Source organism: Haliaeetus albicilla, chromosome 15 (assembly GCF_947461875.1).
Source record: "Haliaeetus albicilla chromosome 15, bHalAlb1.1, whole genome shotgun sequence".
Lineage (NCBI taxonomy): Eukaryota > Metazoa > Chordata > Aves > Accipitriformes > Accipitridae > Haliaeetus > Haliaeetus albicilla.
In genome coordinates this window covers 10578537-10602709 of record NC_091497.1, presented here as the reverse complement: position 1 = coordinate 10602709, position 24173 = coordinate 10578537, and the positions used below count along the sequence as shown (strand labels likewise).

The 24173-nt window shown below is 41.2% G+C and overlaps 1 protein-coding gene across 1 annotated transcript in view; it reads left to right on the top strand.

The window, feature by feature from the left end:
- Window positions 1-482: 482 nt before the first annotated feature.
- GPC5 (glypican 5) overlaps window positions 483-24173 on the top strand; it is a 729332-nt gene continuing 705641 nt past the window's right edge. The window contains 3 exon segments of the mRNA XM_069802336.1: window positions 483-556; window positions 911-1302; window positions 21039-21200. Coding sequence (XP_069658437.1) covers window positions 483-556; window positions 911-1302; window positions 21039-21200 — 628 coding nt within the window.

Below are 24173 nucleotides of genomic sequence, written 5' to 3'. Positions count from 1 at the left end.
CATTTCATATACTGTGTGTTGGAACTTTCTGATGGGAGGAAGTTGCCAAGTCCATGAGTATAGATGATTCAAAAAACGGAAATACTAGTCCTCCCTGCTGCTTATGAACTGTCACTCAGTAGACTGCATAATGTTAATGTAATGCCATTCTTTTATTGCTTTGCTCAGCAGTGAAACGGTTGATCTCTAGTGCACGTTTTAATAACTTTTGTGTCAATTTGTTACCCGTATTTGAATGGATGCATAGAATAATTCACACTTAGAACTGTTTTTGCAATCTTGTGTTGAAATTGCTGCCACAGATTTATTTTAAAGTGAAAGTTGGGATAGACTAATGCTGTACAGTGCTCAATGATCACCGGCAGCTTCAAAATGGACTAAGAACAATTTCCAGGTGTAAGGGGTAAGGTGTGACATTTAAATTTGTCCATGGAGGGGATTCTTAACTCTGGCATCAAGGAAGCTATTTAAGAGAGAGCGCGATGAGTCCCAGCCGCCTCCTTGGCTGCTCTGACAGATACCGTTGGACTTTGGCTTGTAGACATGAGAGGGTGTTGTAAACTGGTCCTCTGTCACTTTTGCCTAAGAAAACTGAAACTTTTGAAGACACCTTGAAGATACCTGAATTCTCGGAGACTTTTGTCAGAAAAGCCAAAGTTTGGCATCTGAATTGCGCATGTCGGTGCCAGTTTGTAAGCCTCGTGCGAATAGTTCCTAAAAGCACTACAGACTGTTTTAAGCCTCTCCTTTTTCCCCTGCTTTTTGGGGGTTATTGCTTACACACCAACGCGCTGCTTCCTTTCCCTGCAGGTTTCTCCCCCCCCCCCCCCCCCCCGGCTGTCCGTGGGGTCTCCTCCCCTCCCCAGACGGGCCGTGCCCACTCCCCGAGCCCCGACGGGGCGGCGTGAAGGCACGGCCACGCCGGCGGTGGGCAGCGCCCTCCCGCTGCCGCCCCCGGCGGCGGGGGAGACCCCTCCTCGTCACGGGGGGAGCCGCCGGGGGCCGGGCCGGGGGAGGGTCCCGGCGGGGGGGCGGCGGGCGGCGCTGGCCGCCTCCCCCCGCGGCGGCGGCGGCTCGGGTGGGGGGGACGCTGGGGCCGCGCTCCTTGCGGCTGCCGGCGGCGGCCGGCGGGGAAGAGCCTCGGCCTCGGCGTCCTCAGCCTCGGCGTCCTGCTCCTGGCCGCCGGCTCGGGGGGTGCGGAGCCGCCGCCGAGCTGCGAGGCCGTCCGGAAAGTTTTTTTCCTTTTTGTCCAGCTGCGGCAGCTCGGCCCCCTCAGAGGCATCCCGGGGGCCCCGCGGGCAGGTAGGGGACAACGGGCGGGGGCCGGGGGGCCGGGGGCCGGCCCTGCCTGGGTGCGGGGACGGCGGGTGTGAATCCGGTGCCGCGGCGGCGGGGCTGCACCGCGGCCGGGCGCCTGGCGGCAGCCCCGGTCCCCGTCCTTGCGGCCGGGCGGCCTCCGGGCGGCCCCGGCTCCGTCGCGACATCGGGGGTCGGGGGGTCTTTCTCGTGGCGGGGGGGGGGGGCAGCCGTGGCTCCTTACTCAAGGGCGAAAGTGCTCTTCTCGGGGCGCGGGCTCTGCCGACAGCGGAGCCCCCCGGCACCTGCCTGAAACCCCCTGGTGGCCGCTGCCGCGCCGCCTCGTCTGCGGCTTGAGCTGGGGGTCGGTCAGGCGGCTCCGCGCCGTCCGTGGGCGGGCGGGGGAACCTCGGTGCCAGAGCACAGAGCGGCCGAACTGCGTCCGGGACCGGTGGGGTTGCTCTTGTGGGAAACGAGAACGAGGGACGCCGCTGCGAGTGGTGGATCTGCACGTTTTCTCTGCTGGATGTCTGCCTGTGGCTGTAACGGAGTAAAAGTCCCGAGAAAGTAGTGTCTGCATGGCAATCTGAGTACCTCCTAGCATTGATACCAACAATGAAACTTTTTTTTAAGCGGATACCAAATGGCATTGCAAAGCATGTCTGTAATAAGACGCACCTGCTTAGATTTGGCGTCTGTTTCCAGCCTCCCGAGAACCTCAGCTGTGCTAATCACAAAATTAAAATGCAGGTATTTTCATGGTCAGCGATATAGCGTTGGAAAATACTACCCCCCCCCCCATCTGTAAAGTGTGTTCACGTTTAGATGATGAGTTAACTAGTAAATGGGAGTCAATGCTTTCCTGACAGAGAATGACTTCTCAGTGCAACAAAAGCTGAATTAACATCCCTCCTCACTTGAAAATATCAATAGTCTCTTCCTTTTTTTAAGATAATCTGTGTAGTTTTTATTAACTCTGCCAGTTGAGATAAGGCATACTATGTTTATTCTGAAAGGAATCACTTCAAAATACAGCTTTTTAATGACTCTAAGTTTAAGCATAAAATATAATCCTAAACTTAACACAAAACTGCAGTGTGCAGTTTACAAATCAAAGTATTATATTTCGGTTACCGGTACATTTGACAACTTGCATTGTCTTCTTACATTGTCCTTAGCTAAATATTTTATTGTTGTCTTCATTATAAAGAAAATAAACACTTTAATTGGAAAGCCTGATTAGATAGATACTGTGCAAATGAAGATGTCTGGAAAGTGAAATCTGAGTCAAAGCCCTGTCAGTGACTTAATTTTTTTGTGCTGATTATTTGTGTGAATAACACATAAGTATGCATGATAGGGAATCAGTTTATCTGTGTTCTCATTCCATAGTCTAGCATAACTACTACGCTTTCTCTGCCATTATCATTTATGTTGATACCATACATTCGCTTGTATACTGGGGATAGGGAGGAAACATGTTGCCTCAAGAGGAAGGAACTACAGTACCTCATGTATGTTTCTTCTGCCTTGCTCTCTGATTTCCTTTCTTCCCCTGTAATATTTTTATAACACCACTCTCATTTTTTTCTTTTGACTTTTCTGTGTTTCCTGTTCCTGAAGCAAAAGCCAGTTTTTAATTCTAAGAGTAATAAAAGAATTCCTTTCTCTGCTGCTGCCCTTCAAGCAGCAGTCAGCTGGAGGTGCGATACAGCTGTGTGGTCAGCAGCTTTTCACTCTTTGAAAGAATTGGATTGCTGTGGGCAGCCTGGAAAACACCAGCCCTCAAGGAGCTGAGCACAAGGGTCAGAGTTACTGCTCTGAGTAGCTCTGATCTCAGAGGTACACGAAACAAATAATTGCAAACAGTAAAATCTATTCAGAATTTGAGATGACAAGAAAATGGGGATTAAATGAGTATTTTCGAAGATTTAGGTGTGATTAAAGGTATTCGTAGGCTGAGAACATAATGTGAAAAGGAAAGAAATGTCACTTTTGCTACTGATCTTCTATATTAAGCCTTCTTTTGAGGCAAGAAGTGAAAAATATTTTAAAACCTTTTCTGATGGCACTTAGAAATGTGTTTGTGTGTAGTACACACGCACACACACACATAAACACTTTCTCTAGGTGTCCGCTTGTGAAAATAGGCGTCAAAGCTGCCTTTATAAGGCTTAATTTGATTGCTTAAATGTAGGTATCTGGCACCATTGAGTTTTCCTAGAGTCTCTGGAATATCCCCATGGTGCCAACAGATGTGAGGCCTCTGAGAGACTTGCGTCCTGGAGCGGCAGCGGGCGGGATGGGATGCCTTTGGCATCTCAGATGCTCCCTGTGAGCAACTGCACTGCACAGTCAGCGCAGCCAGTGGCATCTAGGAGCTACTCAGCTATCAAATGTTAGGTGTCGACTTCAGAGCCAGCTGTGTACGTTCTTTGCCTCTGTTGTATTGCCTATGTTTCTGTTTTGCTGGTACCTTAGACCTAGCTTGGATAAGGACACCTTCATTTAAATGCCTTAAGCTGAACCACACCTTTTATGTGGAGAAGGATTACTAACTGAAAAAGAGTGGGAATGTTAGTTGGTGTATGGATTGTATACAGTAGAAGGCTACCTCTACAGTCAATAAAATTATAGGGGAGAAGTTGGCTTATATTGGCCTTGTTTTCATTGCATATATTAAAATAAAAGACTGTAGCATTCACAGTTTTATTTTTTCCTTTTCTTAGTGGTAATAAAAACTAAACAGCCTTGTATCAGTAAATCATGCAAATTGTAATTCTGTTTCATTCGGGGGCTGCCATGTGTCCATATTTTGAATATATGTTAGCTCAAAAAACTGTGCATTATTTTATATAACTATGTTTGCAGTGATTGTATGTAGTTCATGTATCTTTAAAGGAGCAAAAATATCTCTATCATATGCAAAAATGCCAGATATATGCATGAAGGTGATCTCGAGGGATATGGGAGGCACAAATTTGTGTTATCATTCACATAACACAGGACATCGTGGTGTTGAAATTGGCAACTAATACTAAAGATAAATGAATATCTTTAGCAAAACCAAGATTTTTATTGCTACCCCGCAGCAATGAAGAAAGTTGACTAACTGTGCTCAATTTTTTGTAGCAGTGGTTTGTGAACTATAGTACAGACTTATGCTCGGCCGCATCGCATGCTATATTGAAGCATCACTTTCCTACTGAGTTTAAATGTTAGTTGCAAAAATACTTTGGTTTTTCCTGTCTGGTTCTGTGTGACAAGCGTGGTGGTGTTGGAACTGTACACAAAAACCTCAATATTTAAAAATCCTAGAAGACCCTTTTCATTGTATGGAGAATCAAACAGTATGCAAAGCATGAATTAAATATAAAAAGGCTTCAAAGGTTTGGTTTTTTTTAATTTTATTTTTGTGTATAGCTATGACTTGGATTATTTAAAAAAATAATTGTTGTCTGCAAAATACTTTTTTTTACATATTTATATTTCCTATGCTCAATTTCTGGTATTGTAACCTAAACAATTTCCTTGAAGAATTCCACTCTTTTACCCCATATATGCTAGTAAAGCTAGAGCTTTTAGCGGATTTCAGTTGCTCATTTTCCAGACGGATTAAATGGGAGCTCTCAACTCTCCTTTTTCTCTTGGTTGCAAATAAGATTTCTTCTGTGATTTCCTTCTCTCAGAATCTGTAGAACAGCACAATAGGATGGACAGTAAACCAGTCACCCTTGCCTTCTTGACAAAGGACTTCCAGTAGTACGTCAGTGAACAAACTGTCAGGCTTCTGTTTGTACCAAAAAGCTGAATTCCACGGCTTATTGAAAAGTGTTAGGTTTGTTCGAACTGTAGAATCAAACATTTCCTGATGAAGTGGGGAAAAAAAATTGCTAGAGATATTTTTCCAAACTCAGTGACTTTGGGATTTTTTTTTTTGTGTGTGTGGTTGGTGTCCCCCCGTCCCCGTCCCCCCCGTCCCCCCCCCCCCCCGGAATCAATCAATCTAGGCTTCTTTTCAGCAACCTTTGGGAGATCATGTATGCAGTTGTGAGAACAAGAAGCATAATAAAGAGTGAAGACCCTGTGATTAGTATACATTTTATTGCAAAGGCTTTTTGATAGAGAATTGTTATGCATATGAAATTGAATAAATGAGGCAAGCTATACTTGAAGGATGAGATAATCTCAGAAAAAGTTGGTGTGTAATACTCTTTTGTTAGTCCAAGTTAAAAATATTCTTGCTCTTCAGCTTAAAGTAACAAAAGAAGTTAGTTTAAAATCCAGATCAGATTACTTTGATGCAACTCCAAGGTCATCTTTGAATTTTAATTTGGGTTTCTAGTATGATTTACATTCAGGTAATTTGGATTTTGGTTCTATTTGAAGTCAAATCAAGAATTTTTTTTCTTTTTGGTGTGTGCACGCAGGGGCACTTCTGATGTTATTTGTCTAACTGACATTCAGATCTCTGGACAAGGATTTAAGCAGAGATGGAAAGTGAGTTGCTCTGTCATATCAGTTACTGATGTTCATTGTATCACATCTGTTTTTGTAAAGACTGTTGTCTACAACATAATTTTTTTGTGTGTGTGAACATACACTGTTGGTTCCTGAATGCAAGAAGTATTTCACCTCTGGATCCACAAAATGATCACTGAAACAATACTTACAACATCTTGAGATTAAAACCAACAAAATATGGGCTCAACTATGTAGCAGCTTCTCTGTCTCTACCTCCTGTATTTCACCTTCTCTAGTAAGTCAGCAGTGCTCAGTCACCTTAGGCTGGGATGACCTGAAAGGCGGTGGCCGTACTGCTAAAATGAGGACAGGGGACCGACTCCTGGTTTTTCTGCGGAGTGGAATAGATTGGCTCATGTCTATGTTGCTTAAGGTTGGTATGCTGTAGAAGGGACTGACTGTCCTCACTAGATGGGGTTTGCCCTTGAGTCTTCTCTAGATCCAATATGATGCTCTTGTAATGCCAAGGCACTGTGGATTTTTAGGGTTCTCTTCCCCTACAATTCAAGCAGTCTTAAAAATAGGAAGGCTTTTTGCAAGCAGTGAGCGTAGTGTAACATGAATGCACGTTTTGTACATTTTTCAGACTCTGGATTTGATCTCATGAAAGTATTTGTCTAAGTAGACAGGCAGAAATTTACCACACATCTGGTATTTTCTCTTCCTGGCAATCAACATCCTCATCCTGTCAGCACTTGTTTATCTGAAGGTACTGAAAATATGGATTTGTATGGCTGAGACCATGAACGAAAGTTTGAAATGAGTTCCAGATCTTCTGGAAATAGGTAAACCTATACCTCAAAATAAGTACATTTTATTCTTGCTGAACTGTCTTTTCTACACCTACATCTAGATTGTTTTCAGTTGTAAAACCTTTCCTATACTATAACTGTTTATGTTAATATATATTCATTACAGGCTAAGTTATTTCACTTCTTGCTGTCTTGTGATCTTGTCTAAAAATAGATTGCAGTGTAGAGCCTTCAGGATTTGATACTGAAAAGAGCCAATATTCCTTATTGGAGCAGAAAATGTTTTCTCGCTGTATTTCAAAATAATTGGTTCTTAGCAAAACAATTCTTGTGGAAGGTAGGAAGATTTTTAGATGTGAAAATACAGAAAATAAGTGTGTGGTTTTTTACCATTGGTTGTACTGAAATGGAACAACCTGTTTCACTTGCTGGTTTACATACCCTCTTCTGAAACATTACCCGTAAGCTGTTGCTTGTTCTGTAGCAATATAAACAGCTACAAAGCCACTCTGTGGATTTTGAGCAACCACTCCATTTTTAGTTAGTTGGGTTCTTTTGCATGTTGTGTTTGGTTACTTTTTCCTGACCATTGAAAGCAGCTGTGCTTAATGAGCTGGAACAGAAGTAGGTCAATAAAATGTACTTTATATGTACGTGATTAGCAGTCTTAAAGTATAAAACAAAGTTCCCTTAGGGTTGGGAATGATGTCAGTGTTAAAAAGATGCTGCTTAAAAAAAATATTTACCATAAAATCAAGGGAATAAAAGAATATTGGAGTCAGCTGAAACCATAGACAAATATTCATTATCATTTTAGAGTTTTGCTAAAAGTCTAAATATCTTCTTGAAGCTATTCTAAAGCCCATAATAAGCCTAGATAAAATTTCATATTAGCTCCTGCTTTACAAGAGGGAAAGTGCTGAAGGTTTGAAAGCTAAGTAGTGCCTAACATTTGTTTAAAATATTAAGCAGAGTTTGGGTAATAGAGCTAATCTTTAGGTTATTTAATTTTAATACTAAACAAGTATTATGCATGTCTGTACCTATATACATATGGAACTGCATGCGAGCAGATGCTGTGTATATTATTTGTTAATAACTAAAATGTAGTAGTTGAAAGGTCATACATATTGGAAAAATGACACAGGTTTTGTGCAAGATCTGCTTTTCTGAATCTCGTAGGAAAAAGGAGATCATTGCTTTTAAGAAATAAAGCTAGTTTACTTGTGAAAGAGACACATATCAAGCCAGTAGTAGAATGAGGAATAGTACTCAAGTTCTAATTTTTGCTTGGCTTGGCAGCTCAGCTACACACTTCTGACTGTGGAATTATGGTTTATTATAAAACAGTGCCATTACCTAAAATGATGCTATATGCAAAACAATGTTATTTGCATTTGAGGCAACTTGATAATAACACTTCGCAAAGTTTTCTCTCTTAAATCTTCAGTTCCAAGCAGACAGAGGACATGTATATGTAGTTACTATCTGCTAAGATTTGGAGGGTAAGGTAGGTCATCTTATATACATGCTAGTGAGGTGTTTTTTCACTGGTCTTAAATACTTCATAAAACAAAACAAACCCCTCCCCAAGCTGAACATAGCTATATTCTTCACTGGGAATAGTTGAAAGTCTCCTGCTGGCATCTGGGCCCATATACAAGCTGTGTTGAAGTTTGAAGATTGAGCAGTTATATTAGGGAGACTTTTGTAAGGCACAAAATTGTATAATGTCTGTTTAATAAGTCACTTATCAGAAAACTGTAAGATTCTAGTGATGTAAGAGAAGCAAAATATATCTAGTTGGGAGTTTTCCTTTTGTAGCCTTTTCAGAGTTATTTTTATTTCTTAAATTATTTGGTATCTAGACTGTGTAATAAGTTTACTGAAGAGCTTAGTAGTCATCCACTGTAGTAACGTCTGGAGTAGTGTTAATTGGAAAGATTATGTCATGCTGTAGAAGGCAAGCTTTCCAAACCTCATTTCCAAACCCAGAAATAATTCTGGACATGTAGAAGTCTAACACTGAATTATCAGACCTGCTATACAGGTAACAAAGTAAGACCAACTGGCCTGCAATTCCCTCAATTACATGCTTGCTCTTTTGAAGATAGGTGCAACATTTACTTTTTCTCAATCACTGGGGACTTGCACAGCCTTTCAAAAATAAGAGGGAGTAGTCTCACAGTGACTTCAAACAGCTCTATCAGCACCTTTGGATACATTTCACCTGGTCCCATTGGCTTGTATTGGCCAAGATTTCACAAGAGATCCCACACTCAATCTTCTTCCACTACTGCTGGTTCCTCTCCTACTTAACCCTTGTCTCTAGGCAGAGAGGCCTGGGCTTGTTGGTGAATACTGAGGTAAGGAAGGGAGTGAGTACCTCAGCCTTACCTGCATCCATGGGCGCTATATCACCCACCCCTTCCAGTAGTAGGCCCACTGTTCCTGGTTTAATCTTCTGTTGTTCACATAGTGGTAAAAGCTCTTGCTCTTGATATGTCTTGCCATTTTCAACTTCAGTTGAGCTTTGGCTTTCCTAACACCATTCCTCCACACCTGGGTAACATTTCTATATTGTCCCTTTTAACCTGCCCATGTCTCCACCTCCCATTTACATCCTTTTTGCAGTGAAGCTTAGTAATGAGTTCCCTGTTTACCCTAGCCTGTCCCTTTATATGTCTACCCACTGGAGCGTCAGGATGGACTGTCTGCTTGGACAAAGGATGGTCCTTAAAGGCCTGCCAACTCTCCTGAGCAACCTTACTCTTCAGTGCTGGATCCCAGAGGATCCCATTTGCCAGTTCCCTGAATAAGCAGGTCTGCTCACCTGAAGTCCAGGATCTGTACTCTGCTACTCTCCTTCTTCACACCCCTTGGGATCTTGTTCTGCAGTATTTCATGGGCACTGCAGCCCAGGCTGCTGTTGATTACCCTCCCCACAACTAGGTCATCCTTTTCTGTTAGTATCAATCCAGAAGAGTGCCATACCTGTTTGACCCATCTAGCTTCTGTGATAAGAACTTGTCCCCACTCCCCTCCAGAAATCTCCAGGTTTGCTTTCATCCCCATGTTCTACTTCCAGCAACTGTTGTGAGGTTTAAAGTTTCTCATAAGAACCAGGATCTTGCTTTAAAGAAGACTCAATCCACTTCCTTACCCTGACCTTCCACTGTATCAAATTCATACCACAATGTCATCCTCACTGGGCTCTTCTTTGGTCCTGGGTCGCCACATGCCACCAACCAGCCTGTCTGCTCCATACCTTCAACCTGCTCCTCTACATGAAGAGCAACCTCCCTTCTTCCCTCCTCGTCTTTCCTGGCAAGCCTGTATCCATCCATTGCTGCACAGTGGCCACTGATGCTCTTTCATGATATCTCAGTTATTCCAGCTGTGTCTGGTTCTTTTGGGCATGTGCAGAGGTCCAGCTTTGCCTGTTTGTTTCCCAGTGTTAAGGATGTTATAGGAACTGCAAAATCCAGCAGATGCTGGTCCTGGAAATTCCTCCTGGTGCCTGAAGCCCAGCTGGGTGCACACTGAGAGTTCTCTAGTGAAAAACACCCCCTCCCTCTCCAAATCACAAGCACACCCATGTTCATGGATCCCTTGAATGTCAGCATCGTGGCCTCCCAGTCTAATATCCATGACTGAGTCCCCTTAACTGCTGTGCCAATCTCCTCCTCCTCTCCTCTCCATCAAGTTAGTCCAGCTTGATGTTTGCTAGTGAACAGATGTGTGCACTCACACATTTGTCTCACAAGCTCCTCCACAGCTGCAGATCCCTTGAATATTAGCATGGGCTCTCCATTTCCCTAGTACCTGTGCCTGGACTCTGGGCCCGCGTACCTACCACTGGCTCAGACACTGAGTCTTTGCAGAGGCAGGCCTCCTCCTACTCAATGGCTATTCCATTTTGAAATTTGTTAGTGAATTACACATAAACACACAGAGGATTAAATTCACCAGGGAAATACAAACACATCGAGGTCTTTGCTGTTTCTGGCATTTAGACCTCTCACACCTAAGCGTGCACATAGTCCCTGGTCTCTCCAGTTGCTGGTATGTAGATCTTGCAGTACTTGCAAAAAGGACAGAGAGTGAAATTATACATAAAGTTAGTTAAGAGAAAAGGGTTTATTAAGAAGATAGGATGGACTGCGGTGCTCAGGTGCAGCGCTTATTGAAGCAAGCGTACTAACTGGCCTCGCTTACATGTGACCAACCCCTGTTATCTCCCCTTTCCCTCTATTTTTGCATGCCTGTTTCTCCTCTCATCCCACTTTCTCCCCACCTTTGGCTCTTACTCTGAACATCCCTTAAGAAGTTTTGTACAGTCCCACAAGCCTCTTATGATACCGCATAATAAATTTCCCACAGTCCTAAGTATCCCACAATACTCGTGTGAGTCTTGTTTTCCCCTTCCTCATCAGTTACAATGTTCAGGCAGACCCTCTCTTAAAGGCTTTGAGTTCCTTTGGAGCCCATCAGTCAGTGGCTGACAAGTTCTGGTCTTTGTTACTGTTCCTGTTATCACCTGCTTCTTAGTGTTTGTGTTTAATTTGTCATTTTTCTTGTTGCTTGCCATTTCTTTTATACTGAATAGTCTGTAACGAGGCAACTTAATGGGCCAGATGCCATTACATTCAGTGAAGCCTCACGTGTGGGCTGTGTGCATTTGTGTACCTGCACTGGAGGTGGGCCCCCTTTCAACCTGCTTTATCCTTCCTGCTCTCTCACACCCGTATCTGAGCCACGTGCACTTACTGCTGCTGATCTCCCTTCCCATGCTTACTTGCAAACTGTTATGAACATCCCCCTGGCATGCTGATTTCAAAGCCCTCCTTGCCAGGTGGGCCAGCCTCTTGGTGAAGGTACTCTTACTCCACTTTGTCAAACAGGTCCTGCCTTTCACAACCAATCCACCTTCCTTAAAGAGGGACCCATGGTCATAAAAGCCAAAGCGCTGCATGTGATACTTAAAGGGAAAAACTGCTCCATACAAATAGTCTAAGACAAATCAGGATCAAGTGGTTTACTGGTTTGTTGAAGACACCTGACAATCAGTTAATTATACATTCAGGGTCAAGATCAGTAATACAAGAGATAAACACAGTAATAGACACTAAATGTTAATAAACACCTGCAAACTTCTAAGCACCTTTCTTTAACTAAATCCAAAACTTTTCAGTCCTCTCTCCCTACCATGGTTATATGCAACCCCCCCACTGGCTGTGCAGGCTCTGAGGTTTTGGTGCACCACCCTGGTATTAACAGCTGCTGTTGTCACAGTTGACAGAATGGCTGAGGTGGGAAGGTGCCTCTGGAGATCCTCTAAGAGAGGCCCTTGCTCAAAGCAGAGTCAGCTCCATCAGCTTGCTCAGGACCGCGTCCAGTCGGGTTTGGAGCATCTCCAGGGATGGAGACTCTGTGACCTCTCAGGGCACCCTGTTCTAGCATTAGACCATCCTCATGGTAATTTTTTTTTTTTTCTGAAGTGGCTGCTTTGCCATGGGTGGTGAATGGTTAATCGCATATTTAAATTAATAAATAGGTTACAGGAAAAGCAATAAACAAAATTAGTATTAAATAATCATAAACTGCACTAACTTAAATTATAACATATCACATATTGCCTCAATTGTGCTTCGCTTGTTCTCTTTTAGGTAAAATTTGAGAAAAATTGTAGTTTCAAGAAATTTGTACCTTTTAATTAAAAGAAAAAAACCCAACTCTAAAAGTTTATTAACTAATCTGATTCAGCCCTGTAAAATGTGGATGCTTTTATGTTGTCAGTAAAACAAAATGGTGTGTGTTACAAGTGAGGGTAGCATAAGGAAAACATGGTATTCTTGTTTTTCTTGTCTTACTCCACACTAGGAATAGAATTCAGTTAAACGTAATTAGCTTACTGTGATAAATGTTTCCTCAAATGAAGGTCAAAAGGAAGAAAAATCAGTTTTGATCAGGAAATCTAGAGCCTAAACCCAATCAGGAGGATACACGGTTTAACATTTTACATTTTCAGGGAAGTGGTTCAGGGCAAAAGCATGGTATCTCTGTGTGTATTTAATATCACTGACTTTAAATCAATGCCAGAAGCTAAACAACTATAGCACTTTCCCCTGTTTAACATCAGTGAATTAATCTTCATTACAATAACAACTAAACCAAAACATATAGTAGTCCTGAAACTACACAAGGAGAGAGGGGAAGTAGAGAGGCTCTGTGAAAATTGCATGGCAGGACACTGTAGTTCTGTTCATCAACTGGCTGGTGTCTGCCCCAGCTCCCTTGTAGCCTGACTGGGTAAATCGGCCTACCCCTGTGCTGAAGGGGGACTTCCAAGTGCCTGGAGCTTGGTATGGAGCTGAAATATGGCCAGCATGCATGCGAGGACTCTCTAGCTGGGAAGTGCTGTTGCATCCCACAGCTAAGATGTGCCCAAGCCCAGAGAGAACCCAGACCAATAATTACCTAACAGAATTTGTACTTCCTGAAGAAATCACAAATGAAATTATCATGAGATAGTAATGGTGGTGCTGACAAGGTTAAAATTCAAGAGCCCCTTTTCTCTGCTGATGTGTTCCAATTACTGCGCATTGTCCTTCTGCAGACAACTTAAAGCAGAAAAAACAAGCAGGGGAAAATCACAAGTTATGAATTAACAGCTTCAAGTGAGCACTTTGCATACAGTGAAGGGTTGCTTCATTAGTTGGGTTTTGTGTTGTCTTTCTTGACTTGTGGCTGCTGCCATCCTTTTCCCTAAGGGGCAGCAAGCCAAAAATTTTACTCTGGCTCTTCAGTAATAGTTGAAGCAATTTAGCTAGCTGCTAATCTCATATAGCTGATTCCCCCCACACATACATACACACACACACAAAAAAACCCCACTGAAGAGAAAAAAACCAGACGATGTTTACAGATGTCATGAACAACAACAACAACAAAAAAAGGCATTGTCCATGCTGTGTTTGAATCAAACTTACTCCAGCTACTTAAAACCTTGCTTCTTCATTAAATAAACCAATGGCATATGTCATAGAGAAAGTCAGAATAGTTGTTTAATACTTTGTATACCATGGGAACACTTCTGTCATGCTCTAAAAAAGATACACTTGATATTTCAGACCGGTATTTAAGATCATAGACCTAGTACAGTCAGTAAAGACCATGATCGATCTCTGCGTATGTGCCCCTAGAGAACAGCTGGAAAATGTAAGTTCTTGTTGATGATGCCAATACAAAAGTGTCTGTTTTGGGTTTGTGTGGCAGGGTTTTGGTAGCGGGGGAGGAGGCCGCAGGGCCAACTCCTGCTGGAAGCTGCTGGAAGCTTCCCCGGCTGGGAGCCGGACCCGCCTCTGGGAGAACAGATTCCAGAGGGGAAACCTGCCGGGAGTCGGGGGATCGGGATGGGAGAGGAACCCCTGTGCAGATCCCGAGGGCAGGGAGGAAGGAGGGGATGCCCCTGCAGCCCGTGGGGAGACCAGGCGGCAGGCTGTGTCCCCCCAGCCCACGGAGGGGAGCGGGGGAGCAGATGCCCACCTGCAGCCCGGGGAGAGAGGAGCCCACGCCGGAGCAGGGGCTGGAGGCCCCCCAAGATGGCCGCCGCTCCCTGGGAGCAGGCTGGGACTGAAGGACTGCAGCCTGCGGGAGGGACCCGCGCCGGGGAAGTCTGTGAGGAACTGCGGCCTGTGGGAAGGACCCACGCTGGAGAAGTTCGTGGAGGACTGTCTCCTGTGGGAAGGACTCACGCTGGAGCAGTTCGTGGAGGACTGTCTCCCGCGGGAGGGACCCCGCGGCGGAGCAGGGGAGGAGCGCGGAGTCCTCCTCCCCCTGAGGAGGCAGGAGCGGCAGAGACAAGGTGAGAGGGACTGACCCCAGCCCCCATTCCAGAGGGAGAGAGAACCGGGAGTGGGGGTGAGCCAGGACAGAGGGAGGGCTGGGGGAAGGGGTGCTGAGGTTGGGTTTACTTCCCATTATCCTCGTTTTGGTTTGATTGGTAGTAAATGAAATTGATTTTGTTTTTTGCCCAAGTTGAGTCTGGTTTTGCCCGTGACCATAAGTGGTGAGTGATCCCTCCCTGTCCTTGTCTCAACCCACGAGCGTTTCTTTATGTTTTCTCCTCCCCATCCCACCGGGGCTGGGGGGGTGGGAATTAAGCAAGCGGCTTGTGTTGCCAGCTGCGCTTAATCCACAACAGTGTCTAATTTTAATTTTGTAATTATCCTTCTGATTCTTAATGCTTTTCACTTAAACTATACTAAAATAGCTAATATAGCCCTGAAAAACAGACTTTAGTGTACTCATTATGTTCCACTTGCAAATTAACAGTCGAACCTTGAAAGTTTTTCGGCTTTTAAGGCTTCTATGCTTTATTAATTCATTAATTCTGTTTGTGGCCTTAAAAATGTATTCCATATTGATGTGATAACTTTTTTGTCTTAGTTAATCTCTGGAAAATGTGTATATTGAACATTCCATCACTGCAGAGAAGCAAGTTATGAAAAGTGTAGTGGAGTGTGTGAGTCTTCAACGTGACACTGCATAGTTCTGTTTTCTTCATAATCATGCTTTCAGCTCATGAAGAACACAAGTCCTAATGTAGACAGTGCTTAGTAAAATTAATCTGGATTAATTTATCCTCCTCTTTGTCACTTAATTCTAGTTCAAACTACTACCGTGTTTCTTATTCTGACAGATTCTTTGGGCTCTTATTATCGTACTTAAATTTTCTGAGGTTAAGAAGAAAATAAGGATGGTTATGCATATTAAAAAGTATGTAATCAAGAAATATGAAAAATATTGAGAATTGTGCTAGAAGATAAGTATTTATATTTTTATATAAATATATAATTATATTAAATATTAATGAAAGAGAGGTCTTCAAATGAGTGGATTGGGGTTCTCAGGCTGCTTTGTGAGATTGGAAGTGAGAAGAGCATGTTGAAAATGATTGCTTCCAGCATCTGGTAGGATAAAAGGGTTTGGAAGCCAAAGTCATGAAGCATCTCAGTGCTAATGGTAAACTGAAGGAGCACACTGCAAGAAGAGTAGAGGGACTTTTTTTAGAACAATGCAGGAGCAAGGGGTTATCTTCTGGATATGTAGAAATGGAACTTGTTTACTGTTTTTGTCCCCATAAAACTGATGCAGCTTTGAGGGAAAGACAAGCTCGGGGTTGTTCTGAGTTAGCTTCTGTGTCAGTCTCTTAAGCTCTGAGTGTGTTTCTTGACAAAGATGGGCTTTGGGCAAGGTCAGACATGACTTTGACATGTATCATATAGTAAAATTTCTAATAGCCCTAGAGGTTTCAGCAACATAGGAGTTCATAATTTAATCCAGATGTTAGTCTGATTAGTTGAATTGATGAAATGATGAATTTGTGCCTACCTGTTCAGCTTCTATTTCTTGAGGCCATATTATATGACAAAAATATTCTCTTAATAGGGTATTTCCATTGTAAAGAGTCCCAATTCACCTGTACTTAAATTAATGGATATATTAGTTACCAAATGTAAGTTTGACCAGCAGCATTAATAATGATGTACCAGACACTTCAAAATTCATGCATGTGGGTTAAAAAAAATCTCTTAGATTTGTAGTATCACAAGTGACCTCCATGCCCCCTGCACTCTTTCTTCGTAAGTCATGCTAGCTAGAAATGTCTTTATGAAGATAAAAGACTTTCCTGGAACAGCGGAATTGCAGTTTTAAGAAAAAAGTACCTCAAACAATTGTAAAATTGCTTGGTTTGTCAACGTGAGACCAATCGATAAACACTAATAGATCGGGTTATATGACTAATTCTTTCTTTCTGAACTCTCTGCTGATTTGTTTGAAGATTAGTAAAGAGAAATCATATGCATAAAAAATTAAAAAAAATAACTAGAGAATCTATTTTTTAAATAAGCGAACATAAATAAAACCTTTCCTTTTCAGAAAAGAACCTAAAGAACATATATAAGGGAATAAAGAATACAGTAGGTCTGAAATTCGTATGGCATTGAAATGTGTCCAAACAACTTAATAACATGTTTCCTGTCTTTTACAGTGTCTGTTACATGACTAGATAGCTGCCTGCCATTTTCCAACAGTAGTGGGTTGTTTTTTGTTACAAGCAGAAGATAATATTCAGTAATCAAAAAGGAGAAAAGGCTCTTGTAATGCAATATTGTGAATATTGCTATCAGTATAAACATTTTTTCTCTTGATGTTTGTGAGGTGTATTGCTGCTGGCACGCTACAGACTATAACTTGGCTTGTCTCGTACTGTGATACTCTTTGTGTGATAAACTCTTTGAGAATAAAAAAAAATAAAATGGGAGAGAGAGAACTGCACATCATACCTGTGGGTGGACCTTTCTGGTATGATGAGTAAATATTGCTGCAGGCTTATTTATCATTCCTTTAATTTGTTTGTAGGTGGGGGGTATATTAGTCCAGTTTGTTGCTTGCTGTTTTAACAGTATGTTATTTTAAAATTCTCATTTACTGTCGTTAATATTTAAATTAATTAGTATTCAGTATGAGAGCAAATGTATCTAATAATGAGCAAGAGAATTTAAAAGGATTAATAGAAACTTGCAGTGTCTTATTTCCTTAAACAACATCAACTTAGACATGTTTTGCATTAGAGTTACTATACCCGAAGTTGCATGTGTTCATAAACATGCAGCATAACTCACTCCTGAAACAGGTAGTATTAACATAGCTTTAATCCTTACATCTCTTGATTTGAGTCATGCAACACTAATCTGTTCTCTTGACCCATTCCCTTGAATAACCTGCTGTCTCTTTTTAGAACCAAAGTTTCCTGAAGCCATCACCACTGCCCTGATAAAGAGATTTAACGTTTAAACGAGTGTCGTAAGAGCTACAGCTATAGGTTGCAGAAAAACAAACTTTCATGTAGTTCAAGTTCCAGCTTTGCCTGTTTTAAATCCTAGATGTGGCCAGCCTTAATTAAGCACAAGCATGTGAAATGGTTGCTTGGGGTCCCATGGCTTGGTCCATTCCTGCTGCTGCTCCTTGCCCACTTTTTACTGAGTTTTAGCTGCAGGGAGGCCTGTGCCCAGAGCAGCTAATCTGCATTATATTGCTCTTGTGTGATGTAGCAGTTTCTACGTCTGCTTTGTTTTATCCTGGGCTGCGATTTGGACTATTGCAGGGCATGCCATTATTTTGTGAGGAAAAGTGGGATGAGAGGAGAGGAGTCTTCAGTATTCTGCGGGTGGGGTTGTGATGTCTAGGACTGGTAATGTGGGAGTGCTGTAGGAAGGTAGGGATCATCAGCAGTGCAGTGGCTCAGTTTGGAGAGCTGGTATGGACTGGGAGGTTGGTGTCAGTGGGGTCAAAGGATTGAAATCTGGCTTGGGGAAGCATGGGGCGTGCAGTGGAGATGGAGGAGAGGGAGGCTGTGTATAGATAGTTACATGGATTCTGAGGCTATAGAGCACTGGTGAACTGTGTTTTTAATAAAAATTATTTTAAGATGCTCATTAATGTTGCTTGCAGGCAAGCAACTTTGTTAAAGGCTGGCTCTGACACGAACATAACATAAATACTAGAGTAGCTAATAAATAGGTAATTTAATAGACCACCTTAATTTTGCAGCTTTTCTTCATTCTTTGGCTGAATTGGAATGTTGGAGGATGGAATATTAAAGTTTTCACATGGCAAGAGATTTGTAAAGGCAGCCTGCCAGGAGAAATTACTTTGTAAACTGTAAAAATGTGCATACTGAAGAGCATGGAAATTCTATTTTTAAATAAATGATGAGGATAAATAGCCTTCAAAAACATCAAGCTGTATGAGGAAAAAGATATCTTGTAGCAATAGTATAACACTTAAATAAAATTTCTTAATACTCACAGAAGTTCAGTGATTCATACCTGCATTAGAATAGAGTTTGAACTTTCTGTTGTGATAGTGAAGGTGTTCAGCTTCCTGGACTGTGGCTTGTAGGTGTACTAATTGCTGTGTGTTAAACTGCTACTGGAAACCACTTCAAAGAGGTTGGTTTACAGGGATATCACTTGCCTTAGTTTTCACATCGAGAGGTTACGTTCCTACTTTTGCATGCTACCATGAAGGCAATCTTAGATTTGTGAATTCTGTATGGTAGTAGGATTTCTTAAAGTATTTACTGTTTAACATAATGATATTTACCGCTGCTTATGGCTGTGAAATGGACTTAACTTCAAGGCACACATTTTTACCATGGGCAGTAAACTGTTCTCGCGTATACGGAGTCAAACTTTTGTCTTTGTAAATATAGAATTATATCAATTTCTGAGCAGCACTCCTCACTAAAATGAATTAGTTTTGCCTGAAAACTTACATCATATGTCCTAAAGCATGAAGTAGAAAAAGATCCTTTAAAAATTAAGAGAAATTCTGTAGTATTTAATACTGAAGGTTCAAGTGTATCCTCCTTCCGCACCTGCTTTTGGATGGAGGGACCAGGAATTGTGGTCATAGAAACCACTGATGCCAGAACAAAATGTTCAGCAAATCTGAGACCATATTATCTGCAATTAGCAAGGGAAATTTGTTTATTTGTCATGGGAATCAAATTACTTCTGGGTAGTATTGTAGAGACGAGTGTTCATCCAGGGCTCAGGATAATGCCCTTTTTTTATGGTCCATATCATTTACCAATTCCATTCTGGTCTCGTGCTTTTCTAAACGTAATTTGCAAGGAATCTTCTGGATCTTTTCTACCTGTCTAAATATGACACAGTGGGTTCCTGCTTCAGGATTGGGATTGCTGTATGTAAATAATAACATTTTTTCCCACTGTGTAGCCAAAGTGAAGTTCCAGGGCCGGGAATTGCTTCGTTAAGATGGCTTCAACCAACACATGGATAAAGGGACATGAGTTTGATATAATGAATTTAAACATTTTGCCATTCTTCCAGAATGCTTCGATACAGCCCCCAGGAGCTTAACTTTTCTTTCTTAGCTTTCTGGAATATATTACTTAACTCTCCTAATTTACGTAAGATAACTAATGGAGTATTTAGGGTGCAAAATGTGTAAGGCCTGCCTTTCTCCATAACTATATTCATACTATCTTAGAATGATTTATGAGAGAAAAATAGTGGGGCAAAAAGAAAAGATTTAAAAGGAATGTTCAATCTTATAGGTTTAGTGATAGGGAAATAAAAGGTTAAGTACAAAGAGGTGGTGTAAGAGCTGAAAGTGAGTATAGAGGCAAGGGCAATATGGATTTAAGTTTTGACTTTTGAATTTCTTACTGTTTTTCTTCCAATCATGTTCTTCCCTTTTTACCTATTATGAAGAAAGAGTGAGGCATATACACGCAACCTCAGAATTAGAATTTAGTCCACAGAGCAGATAAAAAAAGTTTTTCACTATGCTTGCTAGATATCTTGTGATATCTGTCAGTGAAACAGCATATCTGAGAACAGAATTTGGATTGGACCATTGAATTTTGTTTTAATATAATTTAAACTCTCATATCTTTCATGAAATGTTTGTTTCCTGATTTTAGAAAGCATTGTTTAGATACAGTGTAAAAAAGATTTTAAATACCACATGATAACAGAGAAGGTGAATAAGGTATTTTCATGCTTGATTATGCTCCAGTTATAAAAAAATATGAAACAGGCAGCTGTTATAACAGTACTAAGTTGCCCCTCTTGAATTTCAGCATGCCTAAAATTTGAAAAGGTACTCCTTTCTAGGAACATTTCCTGACTTGTTAGTGAAGTAGTGAATTGGCATGACAGATATATGGGAATGTTAGACATTAGAGAAGGACACAGTAAGAGAGATGAGACTAGAACTTAGGACTGCTCCATATAAAAGTTAGCATGAGAGTATTCATTATAAACCTATCAGGAATGGGCTTTCCATGGGTGTGTTTGTAATATTTAGCAGTAGTTAGCGCTTTCCAGTCCAGGATTTACAGAAGAGCAAGAGTGCTGGCCCAGCAGTTCAGTATGCTAGATAATCATAGAATCATAGCATGGTTTGGGTTGGAATGGACCTTTAAAGGTCATCTGGTCCACCCCCCCTGCAATAAGCAGGGAGATCTTCAACTAGGTCAGGTTGCTCCGAGCCCCCTCCAACCTCACCTTGAGTGTTTCCAGGGATGGGGTATATACCACCTGTACAATGATGTACAATGCATAGTCAGTGTCTTTTACCAACATTAGTTAGCAATATTCACAGCTGGAATAAGATTACAGTGTCAGGGAAATTACATGACATTAATTAACTGTAATAATTGTACTCCTCCCACAGAATTTTAGTTAGCAACCCCTTCTATTTTTTGTTTAACAAGACCAGATGTCTTTAAAGCCTTGGGTATTTCTTTTATGTGTTTATACCTGTGGGGGGAAAAAAGAAAGGTGAATGTTTTGTATGTATTTGTGTATTGTGTACTTCTGTTTTGTAGTAATCAATAATCAATGTAATTGTCTCTTTATCTAGGGGTTGATATCCAGGTTTATACTTCTAAAAATCCAACATGGTATCCCAAAAAGATGGGAGAAAGAAACCAGACTGCAGCAAAGCAAGATATACAGCAAGTGCTTCAAACATCAAGTGCTACATTAAAATTTTTAATAACTCATAATGCAGCTGCTTTTCAAGGTAAGGCTTTCTGCTTTTCCTTTCCAAACTTGTTCATACTTTTCTTGATTTTCATCTTTGATTAGTTTATGCATGTAATAAAAGTTATCTGTTAATTTTTTTTTCTTCCTATGCTTTTATGCTTTCAAAGAAGGATTATTAAATCATGCAGGTGATTAGAAACTGCACTGCTTTTGGAATTTGTGACTTTTAAAAAATGATATTTGAGAAAAGTAAAAAACTGTTCTAGTAAGATGCTTTGATTTGAATTGTAAACCTGTAACTTGGCGTTCCTCTTGAACTTCTTTAATTTGGATGATACTAACATGCAAAATTATTGCCTGGAGTGCTACAAAAGAGAGATTTTGTTATTCCATTATTTCTGCCCACTGTGTTCTTTGTCTTGTTCTAATAGAAATACTTGGGTAGTTTGTTTTCGAGGTTCGTTTTTGGGATCTAGTTTTGTAAGCTTTTGATTCTCAAAAAAAAATTTCTGAGCTTCTAAAAATAATTTAAAAAAAAAATTGGCGTTGAGTGACAGTTGTTCCAATGCACAATAGGAAGCTATCTGATAAATTAATAGTTATTTGGGCTGGTGGTGGGATTGCCTTTTAGCAATTACCCTGCATGCTATTCAGTTTTCTCTGAATTAATAAGGCATAAGTTAATGTTGAAATTGGCTAGGAGCTGGGAAGATGTGAGAAATAGCGGCAGTATGAGATTGTATGTGATAGAAGGGGATAGAGCGTTTACCTGTGTTGAGGACAAAGCCCTACAGTCTTGTCATTTGTCTGTTAATGTGTACTTGTGGCCTTAATGACCGCTTGATTGGACAGGGTAAGAAGGTAACTTAGTGCAGGCTTAGGAAGTTGTGCTTCTGGTGACTCTTGTTTTTAACCTGTGAAGCTAAAATGATTAGTAGAACAAAAACTGCCTGGGGCCATAAAATGGGCAGCAAAGTTGACTCTGGGGTCCTAAAGCCTTCCCTTTTTGAAATTTAGGCACTGGCGCAAAGACAGGAGCCTGCCTCTGTAGCCTAGTGATGATATGTCCTCCCTATAGAGGGATGGTTTCAGGACTGCTTGAGTTACAGTTTTTCGTTTTTTTGGTGAAATACGTGTGAGCAGTTCTTGTTGCAGGAATGCAAGCCATCCTTCCCAAATATGTAGCCTAACACTAATTACTTCTCCCACTGGCTTTCTTTCATCATTTTCTTTTAAACAAATATTTGTCAAAGCATATACTTTAAAGTATATATATATATATTATATACCTTATACATTTCATATATTTTTGAAGTACATGCTTTTGTACTCTTTAATTTCCTTTTATGTAAAGAAATATAATTGAGAGAGAATATTCTGTGGATTATGGTATTATTTAGATTTAAAGCCTTGCTTAACCTTGAAGTAGTTATTTGTGGAAAAACATGCTGTTGAACATGCCACTCATTTTTGAAGAATTGCTACTGTTGCTAACTAAAATTCAAGCTAAGTGATTTCAGGTTCAGAGAGCATGATAAGATGCTGCTGATATTTTTGGGGTTTTGAACTCTAGGAACATAGTAAGACGCTATACCTGATCTGAATTCAGTTTTGACCCTGCTTTGAGCAAGAGTTTGGACTGGAGACCTCCTGAAAGTCCTTTCCAATCTGAATTACTGTATGACAGGGTGTCCATCTCAGTGTTCACCAAATCTTTAGGCATTCCCTTTATGTTTAGCTGAGGTTGGGCTGTGCAGCTAGGAGTGCGATTACCTCTTCTGCTACTTTGGCAACTGGACAGACGTCTCAGCAGTTAAGGCAGAAAGTGTGAAGGGGATTGTTGGGGTGTGTGCAGAGGGGAGGAGGTGTCATGGACTTTGCCATTGTTGTCACCTGCCTCTTTTCAAAGTCTGTTGAGGTTGGATGCCTTGGCCTAAAAGAGGTGGACTGGATCCAAACAGAACAAATAGCTAATGTTTTCTTTCAGTTTCTTACATACTCAGTAGAAAGAGGTAGGCAGTTAAAGTAAGTAATCTGTATCTGCCTCTCGAGGTATTCGGAGGTCTGTTTTCTCTCTGTATTAAATACAGTCTAGAGATCCTGAGTTCTTCAGGATGACTAAGTACTTTAGGATGACTGTGTTAGTGAAATGAGGCATCTGTCTGCCTGTCTATCTATTAACTATGTATCTATAAACTGTATCTTTATATGAGATATATTATGGAGAGCAAGAAATCATTCTTTCCTTGGAAGAGGTGACTGGAGAACTTAAGCTGTATGATAATTGTGTTTCAAGACAGTTATTTTGATAAGATAACATTCTTGCACATATCTGCATTTTTAGCATTTATTATCTTAACTGAGAAAAAGATTGTGAATGCTGTACAGGGATTGCTGTAACATGTCCATTCTAGTGGTAACATAAAAACATGCTTTTTAAACCTTTATTTTATATGCTATAGACCTATATATATGCACACACGCACACATGCGCTCCTTTTGTGCAGTGCTTGGATGTTACTCAAAGTTCACACTGACCCTTGTCTATACCTCCAAACAAAAGAGGAACAAGCGCCACCAGGGTCAACCCTTGTATAGTCACAATGCAGTGCCAGTTTTTGTGTAGGGGAAAAAAAAAATTCCCTATGGTTTCTAACAACTGGGAGAGGAATTAAATAGTCATCGTAAGAATCTGGTGATTTGGAGTGGGATGGAGCTCTGTGCAACAGAATAGCAGATCATGTGTTGCTTCACTGTTTTTCCATGCAGAGAGCACATAACCCTTTAAAAAGTGGCAATGCATGACATAGAACAAGACAGCAGCTTGTCTGGTTGAATTTCAGAGATAATAATTAGGTTGTAGAGTCTGAAAGTAAATGGACTTTTCTTTGTGCTGCTATATTTAGCAACTCTAGTACTGTACAGTTGATTTAACTATTGAATCATTTATGAATGTGGCAATCTGTCACCAAAACAGTGGACTTGGCAAGTGTGTCTCTGTAAGAAAGAG